Source organism: Apus apus, chromosome 12 (assembly GCF_020740795.1).
Source record: "Apus apus isolate bApuApu2 chromosome 12, bApuApu2.pri.cur, whole genome shotgun sequence".
Lineage (NCBI taxonomy): Eukaryota > Metazoa > Chordata > Aves > Apodiformes > Apodidae > Apus > Apus apus.
The window spans coordinates 12,195,636-12,216,819 of NC_067293.1; the positions used below are offsets into that span (position 1 = coordinate 12,195,636).

Sequence of the window (21,184 nt, forward strand, 5' to 3'; positions counted from 1 at the left end):
TTGCTGAGAAAGGTAGAACAATATTCCTATTAACAGTATCATGTTCGCAAGCCTCTGGAAACCCTTTCTAAATACATCTTTAAACTGTCAGCACTTAAACAAGGGTCAGAAGTAACACTGTTAGGAAGGACAAGGACAAGCAATAAGAACTACATTACTTTTATTTTACAAGCAGCTTTAGTAGATTATCAGCTATTGTAAATCAATAAATCAGCGCTGTTTTTAATACAGCTTTTGAAGTTTATATCAGTTCTTACTCTGCAAATAGCACCTCAGACCTTCCCATTTACATCATGTTAAAACTGTGGTTTGGGGATATTCTACTGGAAAGAAGGATCTATTTTTCTAACAGGTTTCTTGCAAACATAATCCAAAATGTAACAGCCAGGCAGCTCCCATGCCAGCCCTGTTAATGGATTTCTGCAAGTTCAAGGCCTGCATACATTGTGCTTTGGGAATACATTTGAGTGCTGTCAGAAATAACATCTCTACGACTGTGCCAGCTCAGGGAGAGTTACATGGGTGCTATCCACAAGTAATTCTTTTACAGTGCTCCACTGAGAGGTCAGCATCTTCCAACCATCCAGCTAAAAAGAAGAAAGAGGATAAACACCTAGTGTATCACGCTCGGTTGCTGCAAATCCACTTAAGTGGTAATTTATGGTAGCTGAGAATGCAGCCTCCTGTGTTTCATATTAAGCCTAGCCCTGTTAGCAACACAGCAATCACTAGCCTTCTCAGGAAAGGGTTGAAATATTGAGGCACCAGTCATAGCCAATATTACCTGACATCAGCACTACTGACATGCAAGGACCAGGGGAATCCAGCACCACTGGATCAGCAGGAGACAACAGAAGCAGATGAGAGAATGGTGAGGGCAAGGTGAAGACCTGCTCTGCACCAGCTGGCAGGCACAAGAAGAGACACACTCTGGGTCCCACAGGATGCTGACACAGGACACCAAAATCAGGAAATTTCAGAATTGCTTTAGTCAGACTGCAAAAGTGATATGCAATTATCAAAAACATTAGAAATACCCAGAAAAGGCTACATTTGCAGCATTCTGCAGATCCACATAGACTTGACTGTTGCCACAACTCCCTCTAGATTTCTCAGGGGTTCCTCAATGTCACAAACTGAACAGAGACATCCTTCCGTGGATCCAAGTGCATACAGGTCACTAACTCCATGCTAGAGTTATAAAATAAAAATTAGCTCTTGGGAATGTTGAGACCGTTACTGTTATGAGTGGGTTTATTCTAAATGACAGAAACATTTAAATAAGTGGGTAACAGCTTCCCCTCCAAAAGTTGCTACATCAGACATTGCTGACTCTTAAATTATATATATTATATAGTTTGTCAGAAAGTAGATTTTCCAGTCACTGCTCCACAGGAGCTAGCTGGGAGAGTGATAGCATTCCTAAGGATAAGCCACAAACACTTAAGTGAGCTACAGTCCAATTGATTAAAAACAAAACAAGTTTTTAGAGTTACAAAGAATTAAACTTTCCACAGCCAACGGCCCAGGGGGTGTGTGGAATCAAGGCTTAATTTGTGCAGTAGCAGATTCTACTCAGTGTGCTGGCATTTTGGATGCAAATGCTCACAGGGTTGCACTAGCAGAATGGATTCTGCAGAGAATAGATATAAAGGCCTGACTGTTGAAGAGCCTCATTCGTGCACTGGTGAGAAGCAAGTTCAAACCAAAGCATTTAGTAACAACGAGGCAAACAAAGAGCAGCCAAGAGGGACTGGAGCTTCAACAAGAGAGCAGGGTATAGAGTAACAAGCTTCTGCAGTGGGAAATAAACTAAAACAAAAGGCTGGTTTGGAAAAGCTTTGGCACTGGAAATAACAGGACACATGTACACAGATTTCTTCCAAATGGCCAGCTAACCACTGTTGCTTGTAAAGCTGGGCATACATTGTGTTCTGTGTTAGTGGTTAACCCGCAGCTGACTGAGATCCACTCTGCCTGTGCATGCATGAAGAAGCATCTACCAAACAGGCTGAAGGAACAATGCTTAGTAACAGCACATTTAGTTGTGGGATTTGCACCTACGGTTAAGCTCAGAACCAGAAGAAAAAGAGGTATGAACATGGTCCTTCTGAGTCTGAGAAAAGGAGCCTCTGTGTGAGCAATTACTTCTCAGCTTCCATGTGAAGCACACTGGTGCATCCTTTTCAGAGACACAATTCAGGAACAGTGCTGGTCCTTACCACCACCATCACACACCTCCTCCCCTTTCCATGCAACTTTGTCATAGAAGGCTCTGAATACATTGAACCATCAGCCTGAGGTGGTGGTCTGTGGAAGTCTTCCAGAGACTTCAGAGAGCTCTGCCGCTGGATAAGAACTAAGTATCCATGACTGGAAAATTAATACGAATCTATGTAGCAAAGGATGAGTCCAAGGCACTGCCCAGGCCCCCCTGTGCTACACTCCAGCCTTTTTAATGCTTGAGGTTACATAATAATGTAAAGTACAGGTTTATTCAGAACAACATTACCTGCACTGATTGACACTTCTCCCAGCTCAGCAGTGGAAGCCCAGCTGTCATGGCTTAACTCAGGATCCACAACTAAACTGGCAACAATACTGTTATCCATTGCCTCCCCATCCCACCCAGGTAGGGAAAGGAGAGTGACTTTCCAGATTGAAACCTAAACCAGGACGCCAGCACACAAGTGGTGACAACCTGGATCGCTCCTGGGGTCAGGAGGAGACCCTTTTCCTGCTACTCAACTGTATTGCCCAGGGAGCAGTTCCACCTGAAGCAAAACGAGCTGGCCAGGGGCAAAACAAAGGATATGGCAGGCTAATAGTCTTATTTGGTGTGGCAAATCCTCTGAAAGCACTGACATCTTAGGAACTAATCCCCTCACTTTTAATAGTGACATGCTTCAGTCTTCCATACAAACCACACTAGAGTTTCCCTATTACCACAAACCTATATACAGTGATTTTTCTCAAAATAGGATGCGTTTGTCAAACTGCCTAGTAGGAATGTCTTTGCCCCTGAACACAGTGAGGATTAAGGTGTGAAATTCCTATTAGGGCAAGGGGATTAGGCTGTTGCATTTACATAAGGATTTGACACAGAGGATCATCTCATCAGTGGGTGGAAGCAGGCCCTCTGTGAGGGACTAATAGCTAGTGTTTCAGAAGAGAGGGAAGCTCCTCCTTCTCAAATGCACTTACAACTTTTTGCACAATGCTGCTTCAAGAGGCCAGTTCCTTCTTGATCCCTTCACTGATTGCTCTAAACCCTAAAGCATGAGCCAGGGGATTGCCCTGATCATTTGTCTTGATACATTTACATCTGAAGTAGCAAATTGGAAATTTATAAGAAAAAATGTTAGATTTGGAATCAACAAAATCTATGTAAATACCACACAAAAATATCTGGGAAGCACCAGCTCATGAATGAAAGCTCTCATAAGTACCTAGATTAAGTGACAAAATGTTTTCAGATCAAAAAAGACTGTGGCTCAATCATGTGTTTTTAACAAAGAAAAAATACCTGGGTTGCTGTCTGCTCACTGGAAAGGTTCATGTAACACACAGGCACATGGGCATTAAAAACAGGTCCAAAACCCCAGAGTGTTTCCTGTAACACCTGCTATTACAGCTCACAAATGTGAAGCACTGAAATCCAGAGTCCTCATCGGTCAGACGATCAACCAACCTAGTCCATTCCCTCCACATGCTAGATTTAGCACTGTGTTGAACAGGTATGTTTCCACTTCACTTTGCATTCCTTGCTCTTCCTTGACTTTAGCCTTAGGAAGAGAGTGGCCTAAACTCTCAAAAGGTAGTTTTATTTCTTGATACCTCAGGCCAGAAAATACACAAATCAATAACACTTTCTGGTCTTGAGTTAACAGCAGATTCTTTTTAGTATAGTCATATAGCTGTTTATCCATGTCAGTGTACATTTCACTAGCAAACTGTAAATATTTAGTGTTAGGTTTTACCTGCTTGGTTACTGCACAGCACCTTGCATATTTAAAATACCCAAAAGCATAAAATCAACAACAGACCAGAATCTATATATTATTGTTTATACCTGGAATAAGAAAAGTCCTGCAAAGGCAGAGGTTACAGCTTCAGTAATTTAGGAATACAGCCACTGGCCATTATTAAATATAGTAGCATTAATAAAAAGACCCCAGCTTCAGGGATGGCCAATTTCTGTGCCTTTCCTCTGTTAGTGCTTAGCACTGCTCCTCAAGCTCTGCAAAGCAGCTTCATGCAAACAAACTTGCAGGGAGCTCTTCACATGCTTAAATGCTTTGATGGATCTGAGTCAGCATGCTCAGCACTTGGTACCACTGAGATCCACCTGGAGAAGTCCTGCTACCACAAGGTCCAGACAGCCTGACCCTAAGTAGAAAACAGCTAAAATACCAAATCACTTAGGATGACACAGTACGTAGGAGGAGACATGAGAAGCCAGAATTTCTTAAAACAGAGGTCTGTACCCAGGATCATTAAATCACAATGCTCTGGAAATTATTAGTTTGTTTGGTTTTTTTTTATCTTGCACAAGATCTGAGAAGGGACATATCCTTCTGAGGTAAAGTCATTACAGATGAGACCTCCACAGCACGTGATTATTACAAAGAATGAACAGGCAGGGAGTCACACAGAGTTAAGGAACAACAATTAATAAATCCAAAAAACATAGTCTCACGTAAGGCATTTCTGTAAGACCTGGTAAGAGTCTGCCTAAACCCAAAGTGGAAATCGGGCCTTTTAATTTTGTTCCTGCATTTCTGAAATAACAGCCCACTTCTGCCCTACTCTGCCACTTTCCTGACTTACAGAGAAAAAGGTAGATGTTAAAGAAGCCACAAATAGTATCTACTGGTGCTTCCTTTCCTATTGTGTTGACTTTGATTCAGCTCCATGCAATTAACAGGAAAAAGAGAAAGACAAATAAAATTATCCCAGCTGTTTGTGGCGGACAGACCTGGCCTCCCAGCTGAGAGCTCTTTGTGCTGCTGAGAGTGTCACCAAGCAACCAGCCCTTGCAGCTGCCAGACTATAAAAAAAGAAGTGAAAGCATGACTTATGGAAAGGAAGCACATGGGAAGGTTGGGACTGAATCAATCTCCGCTTTGTCTCCTGCCTAAATACGGCACCAGATACAAGAAGAGATCACCCTCAATGAATCTCACCCGCTGAGGGGGCAGAACCTGGATGCTTATTTTGTTTTAGAAGCCAGACCCTTGGAGTACTAAACCCAGGTATCCTATACATGATATCTGGATGCAATGAAAAGAAGGATTGAGTCTCTTACGATGCTATTGAAACTTAATACTCTTCATCAATCTTAGCTGGTGGTCCAAAAAGCAGTAGAAGGTGGGCCACAATACAGCTGCCAGAATTACTGCATTGTCCCAGTTGTAAGACAAACCCACATATAAGTCAAGTGGAGGTGAAAAAAGATTGTCTGATAATTGAAACAATATGGCACAGAAAGCAAAACAAACAGGCAAATCCCCATGCACACAAGCAGGGGTTGAATAAAATGTAAGGGGGAAAAATGGAGACATAAATGAACATTCAAGCTGTGCTCTATGTTTTACTGATTGGTATAGCAATGTTAGCTGTCAGAAGACAGTTAGAAATGGATAACACGTTCTTCCTACAGAATCTAGGCAGTCATTTGGAAAAAAGAGAAGGGTTTAGAAACCCTGACTGATATAATCCCTGACCTATGTCATCCCTCCAGCTCTCAGCAGTACAAATAAGCCTTATAAGTGGGTCATCTTCTGTTTTACCAAAAAAGAGCTAAAAAAAAAGGTGTGAAAGCTTCTCAAACTTGAACATCAAAGACAAACTGACAAATTCATTTCAGCCTCCCTATGTGTTTAAATGTGTCAAGGCACATGTGTCTGAAAAAACCAATTAATTGCCCCAACCTAGGTCATACACTGCAGCTGAATCTCAGATTCATGCCAGGAGCCCCGAGATCCACTAGTGCTGCCTGAACACATGAAGCACACTGCCTCCCATCTGTCACATAAAGTAATTCCTGTAGCAACTCCCTGCTGTTTTTGAGAGAAAGAAAATCTTTGGTGAGCCATGGTTAGAAGTTAAAAAAACCCCAACAACAAAAAAAACCCACAGCACAACAAAAAACCACACCCAAACCAAACAAAAATCACCAAAAACCCCACAAAAAAACAATCTGGTTTTCACCAGTATTAAATATTATAAGATCTGTAAGTTAGTGCTTGGTGTGTCCACTTGCGGCCCAGTTATTTTCCTCCTTGCTTACTGTCCACTTCACACTAAATTAAACACTTCACACATGCAACTGGAAACAACTGAAACAATGAATGTCAGGATTCAATGACACTTTTTCCAGCATCTCTTACAGAAGAAAAATTGTTCTGCTGTATCAGTGTAAAATGGAGCAGTTCTGGACTGTTTGGCACTAGATCACTACCTGCTGCTGAGAGCAGTGCAAAAGCTTTACAAAGAGGCTCATGATACGGATAAAAATTCAAGGAAAAGCAGACATTTCAAAAGCTGCTCTCCATTTTAAACTGCAAGAAATAGTGCTAAAAATAGCATTTGCCAACAACTCTTGTCAAGACTCCTATACAAAATTCAGCCAGCATTATGGCTTTCATTGTGACTGTGAAACATACACATCATTTTGCAACACTCTGTGACAAGGGTTGTCTAAAAGGAAGGAAATCCCCAGTACCACTTACTTTCAAAGCATTAAAATTCACTAGAAGCAAAAATATGCCTCATTTTTCAGCTAGTATTAAGAGATGTAAGTTCTTGTTTCTAATCCATTATGAAGGGCTTTCAAGTAGGCAAGAATAATGTTCTTAGCTCCTAATGTTGGCTATCTAACTTGCCTCTTTGATACGTTTAATTTACATGTAATCCTGCAGCCTGCCAGCAGTTGATAAGGTTCCTGATATGTGCACATTTGAGAAAGAGAAGTTTAGTCCTCTTACTGCCTTTCTGGAAAGCTCAGCCCCACGAAGGAAGGCTGCTCAGGTTTAAGGTTTCAAGTAGATTTTTGCTTTTCTGCAAATGCTTCTCAGCATTTGTCCCCAAATAACTTATCTGCTAGGTTTAAAATTATTTACAAAGTTGAAATGGCTGCACTGCATTTTTCTTTGTTTCCACCATTAAAATACTTAAACTCCTGTAAATACTAGGTGGTATGGAAAAAGGGTATGAGTGTAATTTTTCTCTCCAGTCCAATAATGCTATTTTGTGGATTAAAAAAGTGCAAAAGTTAAACATATCAAAGAAGTGGTTGGCAGAAGTTACAAATCCTGGCTACAAAACACACCTGACTGAAGAATGGACAAGTATATATCCATGAAGCGCAAGACTTCAACAAGCACTGTATTTTGTGCCCCTAATGCAAAGCACAGGATCAGTCCATGGATTTTTGGCAAACCCATTTCAAATGTTCCACAATGCAGTGGGAAGAAGTCACCTGCCTATAGAAAGGGCCCTGCAGAGCTATGGCTTCCCTTAATATCTTTGTATAACTAGCTACACCTTGGACCCGCAAAGGAAGTTAACTTGCTGGGTGCCAGGTCAACCCCATAGCACAGTCACAGGCAAACTCCCAGGTTCACACCTGCAGGCACAAAAGCATACCAAGGCTTAGCAATCATGAACATCCATGTGAGCCTGGGTTATTTAGCACTAAACACTCCACAGATTACACACTAACCATTTGTCACCTATTTATAACAATCTGCATCAACAAAATAGTTATCAGGTTTCTGCATGAGCCATCTCACTCCTTGCTGCTTGAAGTTGCAGAGAGCTGCAGAGCAGCAGCCACTGGAAAAAAATTTACTTCCATATTCTGAGATACTGGTGGAGATGGGAAATGGAAAGGTAAATGGAATACAAAAATATTCTTAAAAGCTATTCCTTTCTGTCTGAATTTGAATGCATACCATATGTTTTAGCATATTGTTTTGATTCTGTGCTAAGATATTCTTTCCTAGCCTGCCTCATCAAGATCTATCCTGTCTGCAGAACAGTTATTTTTAATTTAAAGGGTAAGCCTGAGTAATATCTACTACTGTTTGCAGCTCTGCACTTATGATTATCCATTACACTGCCTATTCGTAAGTCTCACTTTTCTCCCAACTTCATATTTACAATTCTTTCATTGTCTTCACCAAATACTTCCATATTCAGATCACTCAATAGAACAGCAAAAAACACTTGTGTGGTTTCTTGTCTGTGATATTTTCTCTTCTTATCACTATTCAGGTTCTGTAATAAGTTATTGAGTCTTTTCTGACAACTTTTTGAAGTTAACATGTTCACTGACTCTCCCCTATTTTTTGGTTTGTTATTCTATACTGAGATCATCAAGGTGAAAGGTTTTCTTGTGGAAATTATATTTATTCATAGCTCATTATACCATGTTGTGTATTTAATGACTTTCACTTTAGTTAATTTATGTAGTACAGATGCTCAGTTTCCTAATGTGCTTCACCACTAGAACTACAGAGGTGGACAGGTACACCCATTAGTCACCATTCCTGGCCTCTGTTCCTCTTTTAGCAACATTATGGGCATGAGGGAGTGAGGAGGGGTGCAAGAGGTTATGAGCACAGGGGTACAGCAATAGCTCGAAGCACTGCTTCTTTCACAGAACCATGTACATACCACAAGATGCTTTCCTAAACCAATTCTTTCCTGTTCAGAGAACCTGAATAAAAAGACAGACATCTGTAGCCATAAGCTGTTCTCCCAATAGCAGAGTTGCACAGCTAGGTGTGTGGTAGTGGCTTGAACTGGTCCCTCACAACCAGGGAGCGATGAGCACAGCATGGCAGCAGCAGAACCAGGGCTGTAGGCCTGACAGCCGCAGGGGACCCAGTACCAGATAAGCAGCCCAGAGCAGATGGTGAGGGCAGGGGAGCACGAGTTAGGAGCCTGGAGTCCTGCTCTCTCCTGCTGCCCTCCAGGCTCACTGGCTGCATAATTATTCCTGTGGAGCAAATAAATCTGGTTGTGTTCATTGTCCTGCAGATAACAGACCTGGAGGACTGGAAGGACTGACCTCTCACACCAATTCTATCTGAAACAAAATCCCCCAAAAAAATCCTTCTAATGAATGGTGCACGTTATCTTATCTTCCCCATGTCTGGTTTGTCTGTTTTGCTCATAATTAAGTCACATGTTTGGGGAAAACAGAAAAAAGAATCAGTAAAAATCAGGCTTTTTACTTACACCACTCTAGTAAAAAAACCTTGATCTGTCTTTCAAGGTAGAAAGTGAGAGTAAAGCATCATGAGCCAAAAAATTACAAGTTTCCTATTTATTTCAGATTATGTGGATAATTTAAAGCCTGCTGATGACAAGGAGAATTGCATTTATCTAAAAGAATAATTTTAAATAAGGAAATATTTCTGAAGTGCAGTTAAAGACTTCAGCCTTTAGTTTATTAGACAAGAAAACACTATCACAACTTGAGGATATCCCTTTCAGAGCACAATAGTCCCTGGGATTCTTTAACTAAAAGGAGAGTTTAGATTGCTTGGACAGCAAGTTGAGCTGCAGAGCTGTGTTCTGCAAAACATACTGAAACTGATTTCTACAGATAGGTACACACACAAATACTCATGCACACCATGCTTGCTGTTAACCAGGAAAGTAGAGAACTATGTCTATGAGTTCAGAAAGGACTGGCTGGCTGTTCACAGAGGAGAGGGTGTGTCTTATGGCTTGGGGCAGGGAATGCTCTGGTTATTAGCCTTGCTTGTTTTCCCTATTCAGTTTGAAATCAGAGCTAAGCAAATCTCCAGGAACAGGCCTGCAATTCCAGCTCTGCATGCTAATCAATTTGCTGCAGCCTGAGAAGCCCTGAGCACAAGCTGGAATAGCCTCAGCTTTCATGGCTTGTCTTTGCACTTCCCCACATATGCAGGACTACCTTAGCCAAGTCTGAAAATCTGGATGGATTCAATCCAGCTTTTTTTCTCCTCAACTCCTTTAGACATACTTTTATTGCACACATTTCTGCGCCAGTATCTTTTGTCATCTCTGGCAGATCTGAGGACAGATGGAAGCTGTTATCCTTTGCACATGAGCAAAGCTGTCACTCCTTCCCTTACTGACCCATACAGAGACCTTTGAATGGCACTGGCATCACATTCAAAGGACAAGATGAGGAGGCTTCTGACAATCTCTTATGCTTAGTTTGGGCCCTCTGCAACATGTATTAGTTTCCTTAGCACTCAAGCTCCATCAAGATGCACGTACTGTAGGCAAAAAAGGAATAATCACTGGTTCAGTTCCATGGGCAGCTTCAGGGACAGAAAAGGAGACAACACTATTGTGCTGGATGATCACTGTCACAGTTGTTTATGAGCACCTGTTACTAGGCCATGTGCCTTTACCCACATCTAGCACAGGCTCTTCCTAAAGAACGGTCTAAGTACGAGCTGTGTCATAATTTACCTGCTACTGAGTGAGAAAAGAATGTTGACCAAAGGCCTGTAAGAGCTGAGACAGGAAGTGAAGAAGTGGCTTCAGGCAGGTAAGAAGCAGAACTTGCAGCAAGATGTGGAATACAGCACCTGCTGCCATTGGATTCTCGAGGTGTCTCGTACTGGGCAAACTCAGGGGAGTATTCACACTATCTGTGAGCTACTAGAGGTAAGGAGAGGTGAGCAAACATGCTCTACATGATGCCACTCACAGCATAAGGAACCTGGTGCACCAGAATAACCAAGACATTTCCCCATTGCAAACAGGGAAACTGCATGTATTTGATTATTGTATGTGATCAAAAATTTGAAATAAGACATTCAATAGAGTCCATGCATTGAGGTAGGTGCTTGCTCAGAACACAGCGTGACCTGCTCTCTCTCAGAGCAGGAGGGACTCCCATTCACACCAGTGGCATTTCAACTTGAACACCAAGGAGGAACTAAAAATTTAGTTGTGTGACAATACAAACGAGGAGCAGACAAAACTACAAGGCTTTCTTGGCCTGTCTCAGCTCCTGATACTCAGCCTAATTTCCCTTGCTCATTTTCAGCCCATTTATTCCTAGATAAACCCTCTGGTGCTACCGTGAACAATAATCTTCTCTCCTGGGATTCAGAGTGAAAAGGGAACATGTCACTCTGTATGACAGAGAACTGCCAAAATAAAGATGCCAGTGAGGACTGAATTTTTAGCATAAGTCTCTGTTGGGGTGTGAATAGCACCAGGATTCAGTAACAGGGGCCACATACTTCTAGGTCACCAGGTCAGGTGTGACTGCATCTTTCAATAATTTTGACAGCTGGCCATCTGTGACATAAGTAGCAGGTGTTCATGTGGATCTTGGTCAGTACATATCTACTAGCAAGCCTCATGTATCTTGAAGATGAGCAATTTTCAGAAAGCAGCAGTACAACTCTGGAATGTGCTTCTGGACTTGGAGCCTTAAGAAGACAACAGATCCACTCCAGCTTTAGCCAGTACTTGCAGGACAACAAAATGCCAAGGAATACATAGTGCCAAAGCCCCAGTTGATGGCAGATGAGAGCACAACACCTCCTCCAGAACCTAAAGCAAAAGCAATGGCAAACCCTCAGCCAAAGTTTGCATGATGGTCTCCTCCACTGTCTCCCCATGCTCCCCACACATGCCTTGGGCAGTGAAGACCCCATGATGGCAGCCAGATCAGTCTCAATGCTCCCAGGAGAACAAATCTGACCATGACTTTAGCTGCTGAGGTCAGACTACTTCTGCTTTAATAAGTACAGGAATTAGGATTCACAGTGCTTGGGAGAGGCCCCTTTTCACCCAGATTCTGTGACCCCAAGACTTAAGTAAACAGGAATTAGCATAAGGTTTCTGAATAACATCTCACAGCCTTCTGAATATTTTATCATAAGTACTTAGATACACATTCATGGAAGCTTATTCATTCTAGCAAATGATAAAATCCTTAAGGGATACCTGAGGACTAATTGGTTTTGTCTGTGTCAGTGTCTAGTCATTACATGAATCAGACAGTGCTGAATTTCCAGCTTAGACGAAGAGCTCCCTAAAGATAGACTGCCAGACAACATAGCCTAGTTCTCTAAGTGCTTGGGTTCAGAAGTTCTTCAGCCCATATATTATTACTACCCTTCCTTGCATGACATGCTTGCTGGAGAGGAATAATCTCATGCAAACACCTCAGAGCAGTCTGCAAAAGCAATGAGAAGGAGTGAAGCTGGGGGTTAATCCTCACCCTGAGAGATGTGTCAGGGGAGGTGGCTGTAGACAAAGACCCTGCCCACACAATTCTCTGCTAGGGCTTAAGACCCTGACCTGTTCTCTTAATATCAAAATGGGAGATTACACAAGGCCTGACAGATCTCAGCAGTTAACAAGAAAAAGATGCAAACCAGAGTTTTATTGCTACAGCTTTATGCAGCAGGGAGGATGGGACTTGCTTCTCTCCAATGGGCACCTCTTAGCTGCTGCAGAGCCTTTGACAGGAGGCAGACTACAAAATACCCTCACACTCATTTCCTGCTCTTCCCTCCCATTTCCTCTGGGGCTAGATCTTTACACCAGTAAAGCTTTACACCAGTGTATGAAGTTACTTTGTTCTGTGGTTACTTCATTGAGTTTTTCAGTATCCAAAAGGGCAGTCAATTATGAAGTCACAGAAGGACAAGGACTTTGACATCCTATCCCTCAACATGTGTAATAACACAAAACAATTTGCTTGCTTTATAACCTTGAGCCTCATGCCTCAGGGTGCAAGTTAACTATCTCTAGGGCTCTGGAGGGAATATTTTCCCTCTGATCTTTCAGCAATGCAAGGCACATCATGGAGGTATTCACCTTCTTGAGCATCAGATTATAGCTGTTGAAGGCATATGTATATTTTGGTACAAACCTCGTCTATGTCCCATTGATACAATTTCATTAATACAATCAGTAGAGCTACTCTGTCTGGCCATAGTTTTGTCCACTGCTAGCATTGACACTTGAGCAATGAAATTTTTACTAGTTTGTTTCCAAATACCAGCTTAAAAATCACTGCAGAACCTCCAAAGTTTGGTTGGTTTCTCTAGTGCAACATCTAATGTGGCTTTTTACTAGTAGTGGAGTACTAGGAACTGCTTTATCAACTGCTTTGTTAACTTTGAGATCAAAGTCCCAAGCTTTAACATAAGCTTAGTCATCCTGCTTCTCACTTCCCTCTGTAGCTGCTGCCCTTCCTCAAGGCAAGTAATCTAAAGTGACACAGCAACTTCTTTGGACAGGAGTGGTGGGCTGGCCTCCCAGGTATCTGCATCAGCTTTGCAAACAGATGAACTTTGCTCATCACCTGCCACATGAAATCCTTATCAAACTATTAGAGGGGACCACTTTATTAAGACTAAAGATTCTTCTGGGAGCACAGTCTCAAATGCCCTGACATATGAATATGCAATTTCAACTGATGAGGCAGCTAATACTCTGCTGAAACACTTTCTGGGGTAAAAGCCAATGAATAGCACATGTGTGACTTTTTCCTGTACTTGAAGATTTCAAAGTCCAGAAGAGATCATTGCATGTTATCATGGCTAAAAGCACATACAGCTCCCTTCTTGCTGACCAGAAGATCTCTGCCTATCTGAAACTGAACCACACAAGCTCTCTCCCCTCTGAACAGCACCTTATTCTGCTTATTTGGTTATGCTAATTGATGGATGACAGAATGGGGTATTTAGTTAATTAAGACATGGGAATACATCAGCTGGAGAAAAAGAAGGAATTCCATACCACAGAAAATATCCTAGTGTTACAGTACAACCATTATAACATGCTTGATGAATGGTCACTCCAGAGCATCATCCACTCAGCCAATTATCCAAAAAAAAGGATTGATTTCTGTTACTATATCTCTTCATATACTTGCTGAACAACTGAGACTTTGGAATAGAGACAGTGCAGGAAAACAGAAGCTCACTGGGTACAGAAGACTTTAGCTTTTAGAGGTTACTTCTTAAAAGCAGGAAAAAAGCAGACAGACAGCACTTGCAAAGCTAGGTGCGGAAAGCAGAAGATGGGCATTGGCTGCAAGTGATGAAACAATCTTTTCCAGAAAAACACTAAGATACTGTACACCATGGTGAGAAGAAGCTCAAGGACAGACAGGACAGTAAATCTATACAACATTGGCAAAGTCCAATTCAGACTACTGCATTCAAACTATTTAAATTCAACTTCATCCACAGTCTCAAATTCTGTTTTCTAATTTGGTTTACTAACATAAGGCAGAAACTGTCATCATGTGTTTGACTTAGCCAGTGCTCCCAGTCTGATGTGGGACACTGGATATAGCTAAGAGTTTAAAAAGGATAAAGAATCAACCAAAACAGCTTTTTTCCAACATCATCCACAGATCAGACCAAATTTGATCCTGCATATCTATATATTAACTATATATATATTACACATTTCAACACCACAGTAGTGGAAGTAATGAAACTGTGGGTTTGAATACTACAGCTGGATTTGATCCACTGTAGTGTTTGTTTAATGCACTGAATTCTTTGACTTCTGCCATTGTGGCCATGAAAATTCAAATGTTAAAGCTTCATTGTGATTCTCTGACTCATTTTTGGCTAACAACTTGAAACCCATTTTGAGTTCTGGGGTGTCCATCAAGAGCTGATCCTCTAAGGAAAGAAGGAGCTTCAGTACAGACAGACAAGGCATTAGAAATGTGCAAGACCAAGTTAAATAAACCACTTAAACACAAGATGCTAATTTAGCAAATTCAAAAGGGCAGTATTTCTACAAACAGCCAAAGACATTAAAAGAAACAGAACTTCCTTCAACAAACCTAACCTCACTGTTGTTTTGAGTGTTACATGTATTCAAACACACCCCCTCCAGCTCTCAAATTAACTGCATTCTCACTCCAAATGCAGGTCTGCAGTGCATAGAAATGTAATTATTTACACACCACTCTATCATTGCTACTACTGTCTGTACTTCTAAGGTGTGTTGATTACTGATGAGCACCAGGGAAATGCCTATAAATAAAATAATCATCTCCCCTCATTAAGTTACAGCTCATGGACTGAAGAAGGATGATTTTCCTTTGTATGCTCCTTTCGTAAAATTTATCATTTCACAACAGAGGGAGTATCGTGCCTCTGATGACAGTCAAAGAGACAGACTGTCAGGATTCTTGTCAGTATTTCAGCTTTGAGCAGCTTGCATTTTTGCATTAATATTTTCTCCTGAAAATGAAGTACTGTTTTTCAGAATAAGGCATTCAAGAATCTCTTTCTAATGTCAGAATCAGACAAGCAAAAATCTCTAATGTCATGTCAAGAGGTCAGATTTTATGGAGCAGCATGTCATGGAAATCCTAACAGCAAACACTGCACCCACAGCTGAAGCTTCCAGCTCTAGTTTCAACACCAAGAACACACATAGGTGGACCATTTTGAGTAAACTTAGATTTAAAAAACAAATGTGGAAGGAAAACTTCCAGTAAAAACAAAGCCTTGGTGAACCAGGTTTGCTATCCAGGAGCCTTTAACTGTGATGCCAGAAACAAACATTCCATTATTTTCAAGTCACAAAATCTCATTCTTTTCTATAATTGCAATACTGCATGTACATTTCCATACAGTGAAACTCCCATTGGTGCCTCTAACACACAATGAAATATTGCATTGCATAAAATGGTGAGTTATAAAGCCAAAAATAACAAGTGATATCTTTACTTAGATTTTACTGCAACCACATTTCTGCAACAAAAACCAATGCTGAAGTTGTCAGGTTGCCTGAGTCAAAACAGTGCCTAATTAAGGTACCAGTCATTGTGCAGCTATCAGAGCTTGATATGAGAAAAACAAGGTTGCCTTTTATTTTTTTATTTTCCAGATCCCCACTTCAGAATTAACCCAATTTCACAGGCTGGTCCAGTCACCCAGACAGGAGTTCTGTTCAATTTGTGGGCTGATTTGGTCCTGCTCTTCAGTCAGAGGTGGAATCACCACATCCTCCTGTAACTGGCTTAAAGGTGGAGAAGGAAACATTTGGATGGAAGTTCATGGGGCACCCCTATTTCTGCACATAGTTCAAAGCAATATCTCATCTCCAAGACCCTGGCTGTTCTCAAAGAACTGAAGCATTGTACTGTTTCAGCTTAAGATCCACATTCAAAACTAAGAGGAACAGGACTCTGTGTCAGCATGAGTAGGCAATTGCTTTGGGGACAGATCCATCTATTAAACCCTTTTAAAGCTACTATGATTCAAAATGCATGGTCCTATGCCCATGCATTATTTGCTCAGTGAGGATGGATCATTTAACTCTCTCCTTCCCCTCTCCCCAGCCACTTCCAAGGCTTCCAGTACATCACCCTCCATAGAGCAGCTTATTTACAGCATCCCACTGTATCTATGTATTCTACTGTATCTGTCTAGCTGAAAATTCAACCACTCACATATAAACTATACATCTTATGAAGAAGTAGTGCTGTGTTGAGACAAGTGGGAAGAAAGGCTTTGACAAGCAGATGAGATTTTTGTGTATCTGAATCTAGAAAGCAGCCACTAACCGATGTGCAAGACAGAGGTTGAGACAAAGCAAGAATGTCAGGCAGGTTAGCATGACATGCTGCTCTCAGCTCCTAGACACTGCACCTGCACCATGCAATACACTTTATAAGCCTATATTTGGGGTCAGAAAGATGAACATTTTAATATGTGAAGTCTGCATGTTAGTTGGACACAGTGCCTAGGGCTGGCATGGTATTTCAAGAGCCAGTACTTGAACAATTTTCCTCAGAGATAGAAAAGAGTTAGTTTAAAGCAAAAGCACTGATCCCTAGAATAGCCAGTGTTCCATCCCTACTCAAGATCTGTGCTTCCTCACTTCAGAGTCTGGAGCAAGAAAAATAGTGACAAAAATTAGACCATCCCTCAGTTTCAGAAGACACAGAATTTCCCTTGAAGAATCTAGCTCTTCCCAGTTCCCAAAGTTATTCTCCACATTCCTTTAAGGATCTTCATAGAACAATATGAAATGGCTTGTTGCTGTATAGCTGCTAACAAGAGACAGATGTTTCTTTCTGTTCCAGGAAAATGTAGACATAAAGCACATTATGATGACCCACTAAATATTTGACTCAAATCCCTTTCTGCATGTTTTCTTTGTGCATTTAGTGAAGAAAATGCAACAGTTCCATGCTTTTCCTGCTAATCACTGAGCTAGACAGAAGAGCATGCTTGGATCAATTACTTTATCTTAGCAAGCAAGGAAAAATCAAGCAACACATTTTCACTTAATGAATCCAAAGCTTAAGAGTTCTTGCAATTACTTCAGAGCCAAATCAACTGGTGGCTGTGAGCCCAACTCCCCATGTTATTTATTTAGCTGGTCCGGAAGACACGCACTGCACGCTGGCGTGCAGGACAGAGCATCTGTTTTGCTCAGACTGTTGGCTACATTCTTGATATTAATATCAGTGAAAATTTAGTAACTTAACCACTGGCATGAGAAGTCTGACTTCTAAGATAACAGATGGCAGTGATCATCTCAGGTTAATTTTAGGCTTCAAAAATTTTTGAGTCAGCAAAGCCTCAAGATAATGAAAAAAAAAGACATAACTGTAAAGTCTCCTACCTGTTTTCCATCCAAGGTATACAGCTTTTTGACCACTCCTGTCTCCAGCTTTATAGCTTCAGTGATATCAGTGAGAACTTGCTCAAATGAATGGGCAGTCTTCTTGTTCAGGAGCACACGAACTGCCTTCCGGGGCTTCACCCCGCTGCGAATGATCGTTACCAGCTTGGGACGCACAAAATCTTTGTTCTCCTTTGCCTGGGCACTGTTGCTGCTGGCCAGGGACTGAGGTGCTTTCTGGTTGGCAGATGTCTTCACATTGACAGACCAGTTGGGATTGACATTCTTGGTGTATTCCACCTTCTTGAAGAAGTTATCAGATGAGCAGACATAACTCTCCCCTTTTGAAAGAAATGAACACCAGTCTAATTTTACAGTTATTACCATAAGACTGCTGAAAAAATAGGCACTATACATTTCCCCAATTAGTCATGTCAATCATTAATAATTGTTCTCATTAGCACTTCTGTAACAGCTTATTAAAGCATTGTCTTATTTTAATTTTATATTTATATAAAATATAACTAGTATTTCTCCAAAGTAAGCAAGTCAGCCACAGGTTGCATCAACAAAGACCTAATGCCACTCTGTCACATGAACCAGGGGTTAAAAAAGGTTGAGAATTATAAAGGTGTTTATGTACCTGAAGATGAAACTAAGCTGTCTAAAAGCTCCTCAACACAAAACTCATTTAATCATACAAATTATTCTGTAAATTTGCCAGCTTTCTCTCCATCTTCACAGACTTGCTACTACTTCAGTCTGTCATCCCTTGCCAAGAGGATATCAACATTCATCCACAAAGTACCTTTTGTGTCATGCCTGAAAAATAGTGAAAATCTGGTGCTGAGCAGTTTGTACCAAAAGCAGCTTTGATAAATCTAGCAGGCATAACAAATACTCTTTCCTATATTGTCAGTGGTTTATTAGAGGACAGAACTAATGGCAGCTGAGATAAAACACTACATCAAATACCAATGCTTGCTTTTTTTTGGCAGCTACTAACCAAAAATACATTCAATCCAAGTTTAGAAATGGTAGAAAAGAGTGACATTGTCTTGTTAATAATTCACAAAAAGGCCCTGCCCTATCCCATCCAAAATTAGTTTCAAGCTTCATCTGTAATTTACAGTATCCTATCTAAGGGTTTAAGAGCATGTGAAGTGTTGGAACATATTTTCCATTAATAAGTTCTATGTTTTAAAATAAGCAGAAGTGTGTTTGATAGAGTACTCTAACCCTTAGTTTCAGCTGAATCCTTTGAAATTCTTCAGTGGTCACCATAGCTGTCTAGTGCTTACAACAGCATATGCTGAGGGCAACGGTGGCACGAGGGCAACGGTCTCCTCCCAGGCTTTTTTTCCCACAAATGTGCTATTAGGTAGTTGTGCATATACATATATACACTGACCTTTCAATTTATACTCACAGTCACAAGTGGAAAATGTAATCTGCCCGTTCTCACTTCCTTTCATTTAACCCAAACCCTAGTAAATCTTTTATTGAATTCTAAAACTGGACAGAAATTTGCTTAGAGTGACACTTCAGAATAGCAGTTTAGAACAGCAGCTTTTCTCAGCATCATTTCTGCAGGTATGGCAGTATGGCACCAGGAAAGAGAAACGTCTTTCCTTCTTCTGACCTAAATATGTAACCTGAAGCTTTAACTTAATCAAAAAATCCCTTCAACTGATGTCTTCCCAAACTCAGTTTATGGCCATCAAATTATAGCAAAATTATCCAAGCTCCTCAGTGAGGCACATGCCTGTACCATTTGCCAGCCAGCAACACATGCTGTTTCACTTCCCACAGTTGAGTTTTACCCAAACCTTACTATGAGCTGGTAGCAGGATTAGGCATGCATGAACTGAAGACCTGTGAACTTTCCAGCTTTGGACATGCATACTGTGGCCAGAAGATCACAACAGAGAAATTGTATGGGCAACAGAGCTACTATGGAAAGAGGAGTGGTTGCTTGGTTTCTCTGCTACATCTATGGTAAGCCTACAAGGAGAAGTCAAGGTATACAAGTGTGTCAGTCAAAGAAATAGAACTGAGAGAAGCTGCATGGTTGCAGAAGATGTGCACAGCCTAACAGAAGGGAAAGGGAGAAAGTGGATAAGAGTTTGTCAAAAGCAAAAGAAATAACTTCAGAAGTATATTGCTCCCCAGGCCTAAGCATAAAAATCTGTGCACAAATACTTTCAGGCACACTTCTTTAGACAGCGTGCAGCTGTGTAGATGTGCAGAGAGCCCATTATAAGCCATGAGAAGGTATGATGAACAGCCCTGTCATTACTTGAAAAAATCCCCAAACAGCAGCCCTGAAGAGGCAGTGGGGGTCGGAATGAGAAACATCACCCTGACAAGATCCAATCTGCAGCTGGACACCCCACCATAGGCATGAAACCAGTGCTGACAAGGACAGCATTTTCTGTGCAGTTCCAGGTCAGTGTAAGGTGCCCGCTCTGCGCTGTGAAGCCAATACCCTGTGGGATAATGGGCACTTGTCACCCTGCCACTGTGCTCCAGAGGTGTCACAATTTCTATAGTGCCACCAAACCAGCCAAGGCATTTATTTATTCCTTCCATCCTGCCCTTAGCAATGGATGGACTGACTGTAGACCTCTGCCCTTAAGTCATGATCAGCATATTTGCCATTTGAAGCCACAGTTTGTATCACACAATTACTCTGGCTACAAGTACATTAGATGCTACTGTGCTACCAATTTGACAGGAGCACAAGGTGATTATGCAGCTCCTAAGGAAGGGATGATCCTAGCAAAGATAAGGTTTGCCTTAGAGAATGTTTCTTGGAGAAACACTAAGCTCAAGATGAGCACTAATCCTTCAACCCTCTTACAGCAGTTCCTTCTGACAATACTAAAAACAGGCCCTGCATTCAAAAAAAGTTCCCCTTTCTCAGCATGCACTAGCAAGTTTTCAAGTATAATGAACTGTGGGCAGAAGTCTTACAAGAGAAATCAGGAAAGCTGGATTGACGCCATTTTGAAAGTGTTCCTGCTAACAGTTATTCCAAAAACTGTCTCTGTGGGCTGCAGTCCATTATTTTGGTTGTTAGCTCTGCTGTCACAAAGTTGAGATTGTGCTACTGTACTCAGCTTTCATGTGTCATGGGATTTACTGTGACTTCAATTAAGCAGACTTAACACCTTGCACAGTTCATTACCTATCATGCTAAAGCAGGCCTTTTGTTTCAAATGAATTAAATTCTTGCTACTTCATGCATTAAGAACATTCCTTTGCCTCAAGACCTACTCCACCATGGCAAAATGAACTTTGGAAGAGCTTTCTTCAGCTCTTCCACAGGAAGCTATCCCATAAAAGAGAAGCACCTCTTGTTCTCTTGAGAAAGTGAAAGAAATGCTTGATTACCAAATTGCCTTCAAAACCACACAATGCCCATAAAAAATTTATTGGGACACACCAGTCCTAGTGTGACAGCCAGGACAAGCAAGCAAATAAATCAGAACCACATGGATAAGTTGTTATACTGGATGCATTTAGCCAAGCTGTC

The 21,184-nt window shown here is 41.3% G+C and overlaps 1 protein-coding gene across 2 annotated transcripts in view; it reads right to left on the bottom strand.

Moving 5' to 3' along the window:
- DCX (doublecortin) overlaps positions 1–21,184 on the bottom strand; it is a 63,223-nt gene that overhangs the window by 36,189 nt on the left and 5,850 nt on the right. For both annotated transcript variants that reach the window (XM_051630485.1, XM_051630484.1), the window contains exon 2: positions 17,647–17,987. In XM_051630485.1, the coding sequence (XP_051486445.1) occupies positions 17,647–17,987 (341 nt within the window). The remainder of the gene's footprint in view (positions 1–17,646; positions 17,988–21,184) is intronic.